Raw genomic sequence first — 17,323 nt, forward strand, 5'->3', positions numbered from 1 at the left:
AACTGTGGGTAATTACCTGTATCCATAGGCTGAGTAATTCCATTCTCCCATTGATCTGACAAGACCAAAAAAAAAAAAAAAAAAGAAAAGAAAAGAAAAAAATCTTTCTTCCCTGCTATGTCTCCGCCTGGGCTTGGCAAAGAAGGGAAAACAGCTGCAAGCGCACAAAGCAAATCCTCTCATGTGATCAACCTGGAAAGACGGAGGCCTCAGCACATGACACAGGCTGGCACCACAGCCTGTGCTTGGGGCCTGCACTCAGCTGAAGCGGACACACATGTGGGAAACACTTTGCAGCAGCCCTTCTGGAGAGGCACACAGCATGCCTGCCGTGACAGTCGCTTGCCTGCAGTCCGGCCCCCATGCAGATCCCAGGATATTTACCAAGGGCCTCAGTGCGTTGGGGATTGTTCACAGGAAACTCAACGCAGCCAGCACTCCCTGAATGCTTTTATAGTGAGGGTATGTAGGCAAATATAGCCTGATGAGGTTATTTGCTTAATGTCACTTTTATTGTATTTATTTAAAGCAAGAAAAGAGAAGCAGAGGACAGTAGACACGATGAGGCTAGAGGTGAAGTCCTCAGCCTCGGGCAAGTTTTCTGGGGGAAGTGGCTTTTCAAAGGCCTATAGGCAGGACAAGTGCAGACACGAAAGCTGACTAAAGGGACATACTGTTGTTTTTAGGCTGAACTGATGAACACATTGATTATAGAAGGCTGGATGAACAAACATACATATTTGATGCTTCCTTGGGCAATGGAATTACTATGCAGTGTGTAGTATTTTCTGGCTCGCTTTTTCATCTTACAGTTGTATTACTTTGAATAACTCACCTAAATGCCCCTCATCTTTAAATGACAGTTATAAAGATTTTTGTGCATATCTCACAAGGGTGAGATGAAAATTAAATGATGTGCAAACACTTTGTAACTGCAAAGTGGTATTTAAATGTTAATGTTTTCATTGCATTATTGCATCCACCTAGCTTGGAGGAAGTGCAGGGTTAGGGAAAATAGGGATTAATCATCAATAAGAAATAGTACTTTAGTTGGGCAGTAAAAGTGGGAGCATATCAATAGACATTTGAGACCTAGAAAAGAGCTTGAGCAGAGGCCAGAGGAGAGAGATGCTAGTGGCATGCAATCCCAAATGTGGTGTGGAGGAGAGCAAGGAAAGGCTGGAAGGAAACTGAATCAGAATGTGGAAAGCCTTAAAAGGCAAAAGGTTTGGATGAGTAATGGATGCTGTTGAAAACTGATAGAATCTTATCTAAACTCTTGGAAGACACCAAAGGCAGTGGCAGCTGGACAAGGATGCATGTGTATTCCCACTTCCAGACCATATTGCTGTGGTGGTTAAGGGGGTACTACATAATGAAGGGGCCGTGTTCTCAATGTCCTGGACAGCAGCTGCCAAAGCAACCATGCTGTCCCACTGGCTGTGATGCATTACTCCAGAGGCAGCTTTCTCTTTGTCTGGAGTTTGTAAATGATCTGGTTTCCTTCATTCCAGGCATAGAGCTGCTTATCTCTGGGGTTGTAATGGATCATGGAGTGACTTCTTGGCCGCCTGGGGAAGAACAATTTGGGCAGGTCTTCTTCGTTAATAGTGCCTAGTGGATCATAGACACAAGTGATGCGATGAGGGCCCTGGCCCCCAGAATTGTAGACCACATAGAGAACCCCACACAAGAGGAACGAGGCTTCAGCATCCTGGCTTCTGCATGGGGTATCCCAGGAATGCTCTACTCCCAGTGTCCCAGGATCAATTTTTGTGAGAACCAAATGGCCCTGGGTGCCTGGCCCTGTGTGGATGGCCCAGAGCCCATGCTCATCCACAGCCAGGTCAATGTAGATGGAGGGAGAGTGCTGGTAGGCTGGTGCTCTGCCTGCCCCTCCTGGGAGTAGCATTCGATCTTCCACAGTCCTCTTCTGCAGATTATATTTGATGATCTCATTAGCAGTCCCTTGGTTATGAAAAAAAAGAAAACCTTTGTAGATCACTTGGCCTGATCCCTGCCAGGGAAGAGTTAGGATTAGCTTTCGGGGGGCTGGCTTGGTGCTGTCCTCCATGAATGCTCGCATGTTTGCAAATTCCCAAACCGTGTTGTTTCTGGATCCAATTAAGAAATACACCTTTGGAGAGTCACTGACAGTATCTTTCATCCAAGAGCCATCTGTGTTCATAGTCTTCTTTACTATTTTCAGAGACTTGATGCCCATCAGCATGTTGTCACAGCCTGGCCAGATAGGAGGGAAGAGAGAGATTACTTTAGGAACAAAAGATGTCTGCTTTTTGGAAGGCTCACTATGCCTGGTACATTCTGTTTCCTTTCAGCTCTAATACTGATAGAGAACATTCTCAATTCTACTGTGAAATGATGGTCCTTAAGGAAGAGTTTACCTCAGAAAATTCTGGAGTGAAAATAGAACTTCAGTATGCATTTCATCTTTTTGAAATAAAGGGCACTTAAATCCCAGCAATAAGCCAAATTATTCTTGCACTTCCTTATTCTTACAGATTGCTTTTCTTCCCTAGTGTCTAGAATAAATTTATTATACATGGATAAATCATAGTTTGGGATATAATTCAATGAATCAAAGAATGAATGGGTCTCTTTTAAGAGAGTTGCAATGCAGTTCTACAAGTTAACACTGTATTCACTTCAGGATATAAACAGCTGTTTGCTACGACACAGACCCCATTCATTCTAGAGAGAATTTGGGATTGACACAATAAGAATGACTTAGGTGTGAAGACACCTCATTCAATTCCATTCACCAAGATTCAATATGATTCTCTTCTGTGTACTTAGCTTACAGTGTTCCTGGAACAGTGCTGAGTATTGAGGATAAAAAACGCAGTATTGACCCTAAACCTTCAGGAGATAGTCTTCTAGCAAAGGATTCTTGCCTTTAGCACTACACTATAACATTGAAGAGCTCTACTCATCCTTTCTAGATGGAATGCATTTAGTCAGCAGACATGGGATAAGATAAGGGGGTGTCATGGGCAGGGGTGCAATGATAAATTAGGCATGGTTCTTTCTTATTAGGTACATGACCAACTAGTATATAGTGCTTCAAATGGAACTTTTGTAAGTGAGGCAGGGAAGAATCAACATTGGCATTAGCCCTGAAAGAACAAATGGAGTTTGAATATTCCAGAGGAGTGGCAAGAGCATCACAGATAGCTAACAAAACCATTTTCAGGAGACCTCTGCAGACTTAGGTAAAGTAGTCTAAAATGTAAACATATACAAGATAAATACTCGATGTTGCCTGAAATAGATGCAAAGCAAAAACAAACAAAAAACACAAAGCAGTAGATGGAAGCCATCTCTATGCTGGAATCTTAAAGGTGGGGCTAAAGAATTTTAATTTTATTCTAAAGGTAGCTAAGGAACTACTGAAATTTTTGAGCAGGAATGAAGGCCATCAAAGCTGTTCTACAAGTTTAAGCTAGTAGTCCTGTGTGTATAAGGGGATAAAGACCAAAATCAGGCAAACCAATTAGGAAGTTATGTATTTCTGCAATCCAAACAGGCTCATAAGGGTTTAAACAGGGCCAGCATAGTGGTAAAGCATTTAAAGTCACCACCTGCAATATTGGCATCCCAGCTGCTCCACTTCTGATCCATCTTCCTGCTAATGACCTGGGAAAGGCAGCAGAAGATGGCCCAAATGTTTAGGCCCATGCCATCCACATGAGGGACCTGGATGAGGCTCCTGGCCCCTGACTTTAGCCTAGCCAGTGCTGGCTGCTGCAGCCATCTGGAAAGTGAACCAGAGGATGGAAGTCCCCGCCCAACTGTCTTTCCTTCTCTCACTCTGAGCTCTGACTTTCAAATAAATAGATCTTAAAAAAAAGGGGAGGAGGGTTCTAAACTAGATAGAGGAAGTGCAAAGAAGAGGTTTACATTCTTACATTTTTCTAGCCCCTCATTGACTTCAGATGCTGACTTGAGACAATTTTCTTCCACCTTCAAGCAAAAACTCTTTCTTCGTTGTGCCTTATGCTTTGTGTCTCATTCTACCACCTCCTCCTAGTCTCAGTTACTGGTTTTCTCCAAGATACCACCTTTTCAACTCCTTGGAGACTTACATTCAAAGGACTTCAGCAACCCCCTCCAAAGCCATGCTCTCAAGCCCCTATGCCCCAGCACTGTTCCATCTACAACTCCAATATTCCACCCTCTGCAACAGTATATTTTCCTTCCATATTTCATGCCTTTGTTCTCATCTCTTCTGCACTTCTACTTCCTCATGGCCACCAGTCCTTGGCCTCAACTTTCTTCTAGGCCATCAGTCCTCTTTTGACTTTACTCCCTTTCTTATTTAGCCTAGGCCACTATAACAGCTCTTACACTGGCACCATCACCCCCTCAACACCTAGCTAAATCACAATATCCACCATAAAAAATCCCTTGGTTCTCAGTCAGTTCAAACATCCATCTGCCTCTGTCCTGGAGAGTTGAGGGTTGAAGAAATCCCACAATGGTGCATACTGGTGCCACTACACATAAGTAGCCTCCAACCTCTGTTGAATCCTCAATACCACACTTCTACCCATAGTGAATCCCCCATCTTCCATATAGTAGCTACTTTATATCCTTTCCTACCCCAAACCCTGGCCAGTCCCTTCATTAACAATAGACTAGGCTGATGCCGCGGCTCACTAGGCTAATTCTCCGTCTGCAGCGCCGGCACCCCGAGTTCTAGTCCCGGTTGGGGCGCCGGATTCGGTCCCGGTTGCTCCTCTTCCAGTGTCCAGCTCTCTGCTGTGGCCCGGGAATGCAGTGGAGGATGGCCCAGGTCCTTGGGCCCTGCACCCGCGTGGGAGACCAGGAGGAAGCACCTGGCTTCTGGCTTTGGATCAGCACAGCACACCGGCTGCAACGCGCTGGCCGTAGCGGCCACTTGGGAGGTGAACCAACGGAAAAAGCAAGACCTTTCTCTCTGTCTCTCTCTCTCTGTCTAACTCTGCCTGTCAAAACAAAACAAAAAAAAAACAGACTAACTCTTTTGAACAAATAAATACCATTGGATATAAACTCCCTCCACTTTCGTGCCTCAGTTATAAAGTTTTCTTCAGTTCTCACCACTGCTGTCCTACACATCTTAGAAAAAGCTATGCCACTTCTCTTGGCCCTTGGCCAAAACTAATATATTTACCTTTGCTCTGATATTATCCTTTCCTGGCTTCCTTTTTTTTTTTTTTTTTTAGGATTAATTAATTAATTAATTTAAAAGGCGGAGTTACAGAGAGGGAGAGTCAGAGACAGAGGCAGGTAGAGAGTAGTCTTCCATCTGCTGGTTCACTCCTCAAATGGCCACAACTGCTGGAGATAGGTTAATCTGAAGCCAGGAGCCAGGACTTTCATCAGGGTCTCCCACTTGGGTGCAGGGGTCCAAGTATTTGGGTCATTTTTCCATTGCTTTCCCAGGCACGTTAGCAGGGAGCTGGATCGGAAGTGGAGCAGCTGGGACTCAAACCAGCACCTATATAGGATGCTGGCACTGTAGGTTGTGGCTTAACCAGCTGCACCACAATGCTGGTCCCTCCTGGCTTCTTCTAGAGTTCCTCAATAGCTTATCCTCTTTCTATCATCTTTATTTCTCCTTCAGTAGTAGCTCCTTAACCTTAGACTGCAAGTGTCTTGTCTATATTAAGGGAAAAATTCTCCTTCAACTTGGCACTCTTAAGCAGTTACTTCACTATTTTCATAATGTTATAGTCAGCTTCTCCTACATACAAGTCTATACTCTCTGTATCTACTTCCTCACTTCTTATTCTTTTACTTTACTATCACTCCACAGGAACTACTCTTCATTATGTTACCAGAGACACTAACTGAAAACTCAGATAAGCCTGATACATATGTCCATATCTTACCTGGCCTTTCTGCACCATGACAGTACTGATCAGTTCCATCTTGAAAATTTCTTCTCCCTAACCTGTGTGTCACCACTGTCTGGGTCTCCTTTTTTTCCTCCTCTAAGGTACACACAAAGCTCTGATAATCAAAAGCCACTTTCATTTTCCTCTTCCTATTTACACATAAAACTACATTTCACAAGTCTCATTCATTGACCTGTGTTCTGTCCAACAGGATGTGGACAAACACGAGAACCATTTCTCCTCGTCCTTAGAATCTTGAAATTCTCATGGTTACCAAATTCAAGAGGGATATGGGTCAAGATGAGATCATCTCTCTTTATATCATTTCAGAGAGGGTGTGCTTGGGGACTTCTTGTTGAGACTGCTCTGTTAGACCATCAGCTATGGAGTGAGAAATGTCACGGGGGGAGGGAGCACTGACTTTGCTACAAGCAAGAAGAACCCTGTGGCTCTCCCTCAGATCCCTCTGAGGTCTGTATCACGATTGGGAGAAGGTAGATGTGCCAGCAGGTTGTCATTTTCTTCTTAATAAATGCTTAGGCTCTAAAGGCCATTTAGAGGCCAACTGGAATCTATTTGCCTGTTAGCATATTTCTTATTCGAAGAGTCAAATCCTCCTCAGCAGAATGTAAACTCCATGAGAGCTTGAGCTTTGTCTTATCTCTCATTCACTGCTGTATGTCTTACTTCTTAAACTCCAATCTGGTGCAGACTAGCTCAGTATTTGCTGAATGAATGAATGAATTTTCTAACCACCAAATCCAGCAACCAACTGCACCTGTACCCATATTCTGTGCCTTCTTCCTGCTTCCTTTACTTTTTTTTTTTTTTTTTTTTTTTTTGACAGGCAGAGTGGACAGTGAGAGAGAGAGAGACAGAGTGAAAGGTCTTCCTTTTTTGCCATTGGTTCACCTTCCAATGGCTGCTGCGGCCGGCGCATCTGGCTGATCCGAAGCCAGGAGCCAGGTGCTTATCCTGGTCTCCCATGGGGTGCAGGGCCCAAGGACTTGGGCCATCCTCCACTACACTCCCGGGTCATAGCAGAGAGCTGGCCTGGAAGAGGGGCAACCGGGACAGAATCCGGCGCCCTGACTGGGACCTGAACCCGGTGTGCTGGTGCCGCTAGGCGGAGGATTAGCCTGTTGAGCCACGGCGCCGGCTCCTTTACTTTTGCAGTGTATCTCTTCCCCTCTCACCTACTCAAAGACTAATTGTCTGAAATTATCTCCCCTCTCCCACCTCAACACGTTTCCTTTTCTACCTGGGTCATACCCATCAGTAAACACGTAGGCTCTAAGATCATTCATCCTGGAAAAATGCCTATTGTGGTTGCATTTCTCTGTTTCACTTTACCATAAAACTCCTTGAAAGAAGTTTCCTTGCCTCCATTTATCCCTGAACCATTCTGATCAGGCTTCTGCTCTCCACTGGTCTAAATTACCCTGTCCACATCACTGAGTCAGGTCCTGACAAGGTCACCAACAACCTCCCTGTTGCCAGATCCAAGGATCAATTCTCAACTTCAGCAGAATTTGATGATTTGATCACTACTCCCTCTTGCCACTCTTTTTTCTCTTGCTTCTAGTACATCCCTCTAGTGTTTTCCTTCTATCATTATGGATTTTTTGCTTTAGAATCCACTGCTGGTTTCTTTTCATTTTCTCCCTTTAAGGATTCTGCCCTTAGGTTTCTTAATTTCTCTAACTACAATGACTTTCTAAGACATCTCATTCTAACTCATGGTTCTGAATATCAGGTAAATTCTAAATAATGATGGCTTCCAAATGTGTTTCTTCAGGCCCTATCTGGATGTATATTTAGTCCCAGACTCATTTATCCAACTGCCTATTCAACGTCCCTACTTGGATGTCTTTAATCTTAACCTGTCCAAACTAGCATTCTTTTCCCTTTATTCCTACTTTTCCCTTTTGAGGTCAGGATTTCAGTGGAGTTTCCTTTCTAGAAGTCATTCTTGATTTCTTTCCTTCCATCCTCCTGAACCAGCAAGTTCTAATAGTAAAAGGTACGTTGAAATTATGATGTTATACTTAAATTCAAATATTCACCTCATTTTCTGCTCCCTCCTCTTCCTTTACACTCTGTGAATCATCATTTTTGCCTACAGTAGTCTCTAATTTGTCTCACTGCATTTATTCTTGCTTTCCTATAGTTAGTATTCCTCAAATCAGAGTGGTCTGTTTAAAGGCACAAATTATGTGGCTGACATGCTAAATCCTTTCTCTACCACACTTGTAATAAAACCCCAAGAACAGGGTCTTTGTCTTCTTTCTCAGTATTGTACACTAAAGCCTAACCCAGTGCCTTGAGAGTTCCATAAATGTTTGTCGAATGAACAAAGAAAATGGCTTCATTTAAGTAGGTATTTTTTTAAGGGTCTAAATAGTGCTGCACATCCGGAGTTCTGATTGCAGGCTCATCTTACTAATAATTTGTGAAGAAGTAAAGCTTTTAAGATACTTTCAAACCCCTTATTTCATTTAAAAATCTGACCTAAGGTTCTCATGAAAAGGACACAAACACACTTTTTGTGGCAAAAGTGGGAGTGGTGAGCAAACTTAGCTTGGATGAGTAGAGTCCCAGTCAATCCTTTTAGTGGTCATGTCACATGGCCTGGCCACACTGAGGGAGCTGCAGTGACTCAGCCATTGGTTGTCACTATGTCCCCCTGCTGACACGCTGCATCAGCCTGAGGGTTTGCTTTCTGGTAGCCTCTGGACCAATGTTATCCTGGTTGGCCAGACCCCTAAGAAGCCAAGGCCCTGGGAAAGTGGAGAAGCCTTGGCCAGTCAGGTGCTATCTTCTGCAGTGTAGCAGCAGCTAACACAAGGACCCGTAGCCACACTGAGCTCCTGGGGGACTACAGCTGTAGTGGGGAAGCCTAGGAATGAGCTTCCTTCTTTTCCAGGGCCCCATCTCTGCCTGAGCCCAGAAGATCTTCTTTCATTTTCTCAAGCTGAATCTGTCTCACGTGAAGCCTCTGCATCATTCCCAGGTTCCATGCTGATCACAGAGGATCACCGAGAGATTAAATCTGTAGGTGACCATAGAGGACTCTTGGGGGAAGAGGGGTCCTTGGCCATTAGACAAGGCCAGAAGGCACAAGCACAAGGTCTAGAGAAGATAGGAAATGCGTGACAAATACATATAATTCATATTGTGACAGGCACTTTATTTATACTGACTCATGTCATTCCTGTGATAATTTTAATTGGTAGATATTTTAACCCTTATTTTCCAAGTGAAAAACAAAGTAAGGCTTGTATAAGTGACTTAGAAGGCAAAAAGTGGTAGGGATGGGGTTCTCTGAGCTCAGTGTAAACTGGGAGGCAGTTTCAGCCAGGACACTTTTAAGCCAGGCCCCAGGGTCATAGTGATGGGAGTGTGTGTGTGATGGGAGGGAGATTCCCATGTGCTTAGAGAAAGATGGGTGAGGGCAATGGCCTCCCTGTGACATAGCACAGGGTGAGCGGACATCTGCCTTGCCTAGGGAAGCCCCAGCCTGCCGGTCCCCGCTGCATCAGAAGAAAGCCAGCAGACTCACAGTGGAACTATGGAGGCACATTAACATCTGACTCTTGGCCGGCACCGCTGCTCACTTGACTAATCCTCCACCTGTGGTGCCAACACCCCGGGGGTTCTAGTCCCAGTTGGGGCGCTGGATTCTGTCCCGGTCGCTCCTCTTCCAGTCCTGCTCTCTGCTGTGGCCCTGAAAGGCAGTGGAGGATGGCCCAAGTGCTTGGGCCCTGCACCTTCATGGGAGACTAGGAGGAAGCACCTGGCTCTTGGCTTCAGATTGGCACAGCACGCTGGCCGTAGCAGCCATTTTGGGGGGTGGACCAACGGAAAGGAAGACCTTTCTCTCTCTCTCTCTCTCTCTCACTGTCTAACTCTGCCTGTCAAATAAAAATATATATCTGACTCTTAAGAAAACATTTGCTTAAGATACAGCAGAAACAAACGTACACGTTATTCCTTCTCCTCCCATTCCTCCTATTTAATGTGGAACACTTGGAGAAATAACAAGAGATTATTGACATATTGCTTTGATCAAGGAAACACAGTTCTGGGAAAAGCCACTGAATTTTCCTCATGTCCTCATGTCCTCTTCTGCTTCTCCTCTCCCTTCCTTTGCAGATGAATCTGGCACTGGGAGTCAGAATGAAGTAGGCAGGCTTACAGGTTAAGATTGATTAGGACTGTGAGCTGGAAGACCACACCTTCACCACACCCCTGTGTGACATCACACCCCAACTGATACCTTCGCTACACCCCGTGTGACCTCATGCCCCTACCTGGCGCACCTGGGTGCCCACCAGCCAATCAGGTTAATTAACAACTCCCCTTTGGAAGTGGGTTAAAAGCCTGGGACCCGGTGTGTCCCACCCCTTCTTTTCCTTGGCTTCTTGCCAGGAGGGGGCTGGCTGTAGCCCTGCGCCTCCAGGTGCATGGCCTTTGGGCCATCCGTCCTAGGCTTCCTGGCCTAGATGCTCTTCCATGTGCCTGGATCCTGGTGCTGGGTATGAACCCAGACTTATCTCTTCTTCTTTACCCTGGCCTCTAGCCAGGAGGGGGCTGGCTGTAGCATGGCCCTCAGGCCACCTGCCCTAGGCTTCCTGGCCTAGATGCTCCTCCACATGGCTGGTTCCTGGTATTTGATATGAACGCAGATTTACCCCTCTTTCTCTTAGATAAAGCTCTCACTCTCCTATGCATCTTTCTCAATAAATAAAAGCTTAAAACGTACCATGCTGCCTCATTTATTTATGCCAGTATTTAGAATTCTTCTCTAAATATTAGGCAAGAACCCTCTCGGGCTTATTAATATTGGGGACTTATTAATAAGAATATGGTGATATCAAGATATCTAAGGGCTATAAACTTGACCCCTGGTTCTCTCTGTATCCCCTTAAGAGTTATTTGGTCAATCAGGCCTTATTTTTTCCAATGTAAAACGGGAGGTTTAGCCTGGATGCTCTGTATATGTTCTTTAAGGCTGATCGTCTATAAATTTTATAAATTTCTCTGTTGGAATTTGGGGAGAACACACTTGGAGTAAAAAGGTGGGTTAAAACTCCCTGCTGTGCTTCTCTTGAGAAGAGGTCATTAGTAAGAAGAGAAGATTGAGGAAGGATCAGAAATAACAAATTTACAACCTTTCAGCCCAGCTAAGATGCAAATGATCCAACTGAGACAATGGCATGCCAGGCTCCACCTGCACACCAGAGCATGAAAGTCTGTGTTTCTCCCTCTGGCAGAACTGCAGATGAGCAATTAGGATAGAACTTGGCCCCAGGCTTCACAATGAATTTATAAACACAATTCACTTACTTGAATCTTTTTAATGCTTTTCCCCTTATTTAAAAGCAACACTCTCCAGACCTGGTGAAACTTGTCCCTCTCTATGGGTGTAACTTCATCTGAGTTATGTATACAGAAACACTGGTCTGGCTGTTGATAAAAAGTGGCTTATTGTGGAGCAGGGAGGAGTGGGTGCACGGGAAACCAGGTAATGAGTTTGGAACTGTAATCCACATTTGCTATCCCAACTATACTATGCGTATCCAAATAGTAATGGGCATGAAAACAATAGTATGTGTTTAGGAGCTGCTACAGAAAAGTCAGGTCTTAGTGAGGGACTAGCTTGAAGAAGACAGGTGACAACAGACAAGACTCAAGGTGAGGGGCCGGCGCTGTGGTGCAGAGGGTTAAAGATCTGGCCTGAAGCGCCGGCATCCCATATGGGTGCCGGTTCTAGTCCCAGCTGCTCCACTTCCAATCCAGCTCTCTGCTATGGCCTGGGATAGCAGTAGAAGATGGCCCAAGTCCTTGGGGCCCTGCACCCATGTGGGAGAACCAGAAGAAGCTCCTGACTTCTGACTCCTGGCTCCTGGCTTTGGATTGGTGTAGCTCCAGCTGTTGTAGCCATCTGGGGCGTGAACCAGTGGATGGAAGACCTCTCTCTCTGTCTCTCCCTCTCTCTGTAACTCTGTCTTTCAAATAAATAAAATGAATCTTTAAAAAAAAAAAAGGATGGGGTGAAAGGATGTATTTGACAGTAACAGAGAAGGGAACATAGTTTTCTTGGTAAGAGTGATGAATGTTTTTAAAAGAAAAGAATTCCCCTAAACCAAGAGCATTTTGACTGCTTCTTGAAATTCTGTTATAAAACTTTCAATCACCTGAATTGTATTCATGTTAAACATTTGTCAACACTATCAAGTGCTAGGTAGGATGTTAGACACTGGATGACAAGAATGACAGCTTGCAGACTACTAGTCAATTATAAAATTTCACATTATTACAATAAAATGTGTCAGTGTGGATGTAATTATTCTAGAAATTAGGGCTGTTTCATGCTTTTTGCTGCAGAATAAATTTCAGCTATCTCATCATAGCATGCAATGCTATCTGACTTCCTCTCTTTTTAAATTTTTTTTTTTAATTTTTAAAGATTTGTTTATTTAGGGGCTGGCACTGTAGTACAGTGGGTTAAGGCCCTGGCCTGAAGTGCCGGCATCCTCTATATGCGCCAGTTCTGGTCCCAGCTGCTCCTCTTTGATCCAGATCTCTGCTGTGGCCTGGGAGAGCAGTGGAAGATGACCCAGGTCCTTGGGCCCCTGCACCCACGTAGGAGATCCAGAGGCGGCTCCTGGCTCCTGGCTTTGGATTGGTGCAGCTCCAGCTGTTGCGGCCATTTGAGGAGTGAACTAGCGGATGGAAGACCTATCTCTCCATCTCTACCTCTCTCTGTAACTGTCTTTCAAATAAATAAATCTTCAAAAAAATTTGTTTACTTATATGAAAGGCAGAGTTTCAGGGAGGCAGAAAGAGAGGGGGAGAGAAAGAGAGAGGTCTTCCATCCACTGGTTCACTCTCCAAATGGCTGCAACAGCCAAAGCTGAGCTGATCCAAAGCCAGGAGCCAGGAGCTTCTTCCACCACACCACAGCGCCGGCCCTTGATTTCCTCTCTTATTACTGCCCCAGCACAATAATAGGTTTGCGACTAAGTCACTAAACTGAGCAGGGCCTCTCACAAGTTTTAGATTTGGCCCATACTTTTCCCTAGCCCACTTTGCCTAACTTGAGATACATCAACTCAGCCTTCAAAACAAAATTCTCTGACTCCTGCAGAGCGTGACTTGTTCTTCCAATGTGCCCAGAGCATTCTGTGCAGCCCTCTTCCAGGGCAGTGACCACAATGAATTGGAATTGCTGATTCACTTTATTTCATAGGTTGCAAGCACGTTAGACAGGGACTGCGTCTTATTTGCCTTTCTATTCTCAATGCCTGGGACACAAAACAAATGCCTTTCAACATTCAAACCCTTACTGCTTACGCTCCAAACTTAGGAACCAATTGGACTCAGATACCACAGTATATTTCTCAGTGTCCGTATGTGCTATCCCAACTCATACTGTGCTTTGAAATCAGATAGATTAGCAAGTGCTATTTTGCGATCTGAGTGTTTCAGTGGCAGGCCAGTAGGAAAAGAGGGAGGCCAGAATGATACCTATACTTTTTCACTTTCATCCACAGTTTCTGGTTCATCACTCTCTTCATAAAGCAGGACATTAGAAACTGGAATTTCTCCTTTCTGGGCAGGTCATAGAAACTCACATCTTCCCTTGCCTGTCTTGGAAAGAAATCCTCCGTACTACCCTAGACTGACAGTGGTTCACTTAATGCCCCTCATTTCAGAGGGCTCCTGCCCTATATCCTGGAGGCAGGAATCTACAGAGGCCAAGAAGCAGGCAGGCCTTGCTGGGTTCCCTGACATTGCCTATTAGCATTAGATCTTACCTTTTCTGTCCAATTACATTTCTGCATGGATGGCTATGCGTCAGCCATGCTGATCCAATTAGGTTTCCAGAAAAATCCATTAGGGCTGGTTTTGGAGAGCTTCTGTGTTAGGAAACTGGCGCAGTTTTATCCAGGTGGCCGCATAGCCCAGCTACCTGAGCCAGGCTCCACCCCCATCCTAATGGGATTTGCTGCTCCTGCTTCCCTGCCCGCCCTCAGGCAAAGTTTTTAAAAGGGCCTGTTCCTGAACACGTCCTCTCTTGGCTCTGCTCCCTGTTCTCTTGGCCTCTCTCCTCCTCTCATCTCTCTTCTCCCTCCTCTCTCTCTCTCTTACAGTCTCCTCTTTTTCCTTCGCCGCCCCTTCACTATGGTCTGTTGGGTGTTCCCCAATAAACCCTTTCCCTTACTCCGGTGTCCGGTGTGCTTTGCGATGGCTAACATTAAGATATAACATTCTGGATAGTCAAATACATGGAGGTTGTGGAGGGTAGCACCCTGGGGAGGGCATGGATGCTCTGCTTGCCTCCTCCCCTAGCTCACCTCGTATATCTCTTCATCACCTTTGTAACATCCTTTACGATAAAGCAGTAAACATAAGCTACACATTTCCTTCAATTCTGTGAGGTGATCAAGCAAAGCAATCCAACCTAAGGAGGAGGGTGTAAGAACCCTCACTAATAGCCAGTCAGCCAGAAGCACAGGTGACAGAGCCTGGGGCTTGCAATCGACATGTGAAGAGAAGGGGCGGGCAGTCTTGAGGACTGAGCCCTCCACCTGTGGGATCTGAAGCTGTCTCCAGGTAGGTAGCATTAGAATTGAATCAAATCTAAATGAATTGAATTGAATCCAGTTGAATTGAATCCGATGACACCAGCTGGTGTCCATGGTAGAACTGATTGGTTGTTTGGTATGTGTGGGGACCCCCACCCCCCACCCCGCGCCCTGGTGTCAAAAGTGATCTGTGTTGTGAAAGCAGAGCAAAAAGATTCAGTCTGAATTTCAGTTTACTTTTTCTTTAATAGCTTTGCACAGTTGGTTGGTATGAAATGGAGCCATGGAACAATTTGGCATTGCAGAAGGACTGTGAATGCAGGATTGGAGCTCAGGGTCTGGTGTAAAGTTTAAGTGTAAGTGTCAATAAGTTGGGTTTGGCGAGTCATAGGGAAACTTTTAATAAATCCATATCATAGATTTTTCTAAGTTCCCAGCACTAATTCAAAGTACTCCATGGCACCCAGTATTAAACCCTGAAAGCTTTAATGGGTCATCAGGTCTGGCTTATGAGAAAAAAAAACAAACTAGATGCCTGGCTCTTTACTTGCATGGCTGTCTCTTGCTCAACAATGAGTTGAGATCTTCAGGGGAATGTCTGGAAGCTGGGAAAATGTGTAAGGTACAAATGTGAGTCCAACCTATTTCCACAATGGGGTCCCCACAACTTCCTCCAATGCCTCATTCTGGAAGAGGCCAGCTGTCCATAATCCTCTACCTTATCTTAGTTCATTTTTCTTTGTAGCTTATTTATATTTTAGTATTTTTTAAGGTTGATTGATTTATTTGAAGTCAGAGTTACAGAGACAGAGAGAGAGAGCTTCCATCTACTGGCTTACTCCCCAGATGGCCGCAATGGCCAGGTCTGGGCAAGACTGAAGCCAGGAGCCAGGAACTTCATTTGGGTCTCCCACATGGGTCATTCCTCCAGTGCTTTTCCCAGGCCATTAATAGGGATCTGGATCTGAAATGAAGCAGCTGGGACACCAACCGTTGCCCACATAGAATGCTGGTGTCACAGGCAGCAGCTCTACCTATTGTGCCGCAATGCCGCAATGCTGGCTCCCTGTCTGATATCTTATAAACTTGTTGAAAGCTTCTTGTTTGACTCCTCTTCGTAAAATGTTAGCTCCATGAGATCAGGGGTTTTGTCATATTCCCTGCTACATGTCCTGTCCTAGAAGAGCAACTGCTACATGTTATAATTTATCTCTTTTTATTATGAATATAGTCAACATCAATAGATATAACTGACCCAAATGAAATCTCTTTGGGGTCCTGAATAATTTTTAGAACTATAAAGGGTTTCTGAGACTGAAAGTTTCAGAACTTCCAGCATCCAGACTAGCCAACATTCGTGAGAAGTAAAGCATAGAAATGGTCAGTCCTTGGGGAATTTCTGCTCAAACAATGTCCATTTTTTATCAATTATCGTATTGTTGCAACATCATAAGTGTTCCATGGTTATATAATAAATTTCTTATTTTTATTTCTTATTTAAAGACTGAGCTAGGCCGGCGCCACGGCTCACTAGGCTAATCCTCCGCCTTGCGGCGCCGGCACACCGGGTTCTAGTCCCGGTCGGGGCACCGATCCTGTCCCGGTTGCCCCTCTTCCAGGCCAGCTCTCTGCTGTGGCCAGGGAGTGCAGTGGAGGATGGCCCAAGTGCTTGGGCCCTGCACCCCATGGGAGACCAGGAGAAGCACCTGGCTCCTGCCATCGGATCAGCGCGGTGCGCCGGCCGCAGCGCGCTACCGCGGCGGCCATTGGAGGGTGAACCAACGGCAAAAAGGAAGACCTTTCTCTCTGTCTCTTTCTCTCTCACTATCCACTCTGCCTGTCAAAAATAAAAAAAAAAATAAAAAATAAATAAATAAATAAAGACTGAGCTAGGTTTTTGTTGTTTGCATTTTTTGGTATAGTGTTGTTTTTTTCTGTGATATTCTTACCAAACTAAAAAAGATAGAAAATTCCTAGTTTCTAGCTGTGTTAGTATTGTTATCCTAGGAGGCTTGGTAGGAAACACAGTAATTTTGATGTTTCCTCATGGATTCTTCCTGTGAAATAAACCTTACTTCATCAAAGTGTGATGGTCTTAGGACCTGGCATTGCCTTAACCATCTCAAAACTATCAATCATATTGACTGCTTTTTTTTGTTGTTGTTGTTGTTTTTTTGAAAAATTTATTTATTTGATAGTCAAAGCTACCAAGCAGAGAGTAAGAGAGAGAGAGGGAGGGAGAGAGAAAGAGAGAGAGAGAGAGAGAGAGAGAGAGAGAGAGAGAGAGAATGACTTCCATGTACTGGTTCATTCCCCAAATGGCCACAATGGTCAGTACTGGGCCGAACTGAAGCCAGGAGCCAGGAGCTTCTTCCAGGTCTCCCACATGGGTGCAGAGGCCCAAACACTTGGGCCATCCCCTGCTGTTTTCGCTGGCACATAGCAGGGAGCTGGATTGGAAGTGGAGCAGCTGGGAGATTTGAACCAACACCCATAAGGGATGCCATCATCGCAGGTGGTGGCTTAACCCGCTATGCCATCATGCCAGCCCCTGACTGCGTGCTTTCATAAGACATTTCTATACTTAAAAACCAATCTTGATAGTGTTTCTACAAACATCAAGGCCAATGTCTTCATGGATACAACTTAGGGTTATGGTGGAAGGGTGGGCTCCAGAACCAGACTTGGAACTTGCTTTAGCCAAAAGAATGTGGTAAGTTACCAGGCCAAGCCCCTTGTGTGCTTCTGTTCCCTCTCTCAGATATCTGCCTCCTGAAGGGTCAGAGACCACGTGCAGAAGCTGGCCTTCCTCAACAAGCCAACCCT

At 45.0% G+C, this 17,323-nt stretch overlaps 1 protein-coding gene across 1 annotated transcript in view; it reads right to left on the bottom strand.

Annotated features, from left to right (window-relative positions):
• Nucleotides 1–513: 513 nt before the first annotated feature.
• Nucleotides 514–17,323, bottom strand: part of OLFML1 (olfactomedin like 1) — a 31,066-nt gene continuing 14,256 nt past the window's right edge. Inside the window, exon 3 of the mRNA XM_062198139.1 lies at nucleotides 514–2,241. Coding sequence (XP_062054123.1) covers nucleotides 1,451–2,241 — 791 coding nt within the window. The 3' untranslated portion in view covers nucleotides 514–1,450. The remainder of the gene's footprint in view (nucleotides 2,242–17,323) is intronic.

This window comes from Lepus europaeus, chromosome 7, assembly GCF_033115175.1.
Source record: "Lepus europaeus isolate LE1 chromosome 7, mLepTim1.pri, whole genome shotgun sequence".
Lineage (NCBI taxonomy): Eukaryota > Metazoa > Chordata > Mammalia > Lagomorpha > Leporidae > Lepus > Lepus europaeus.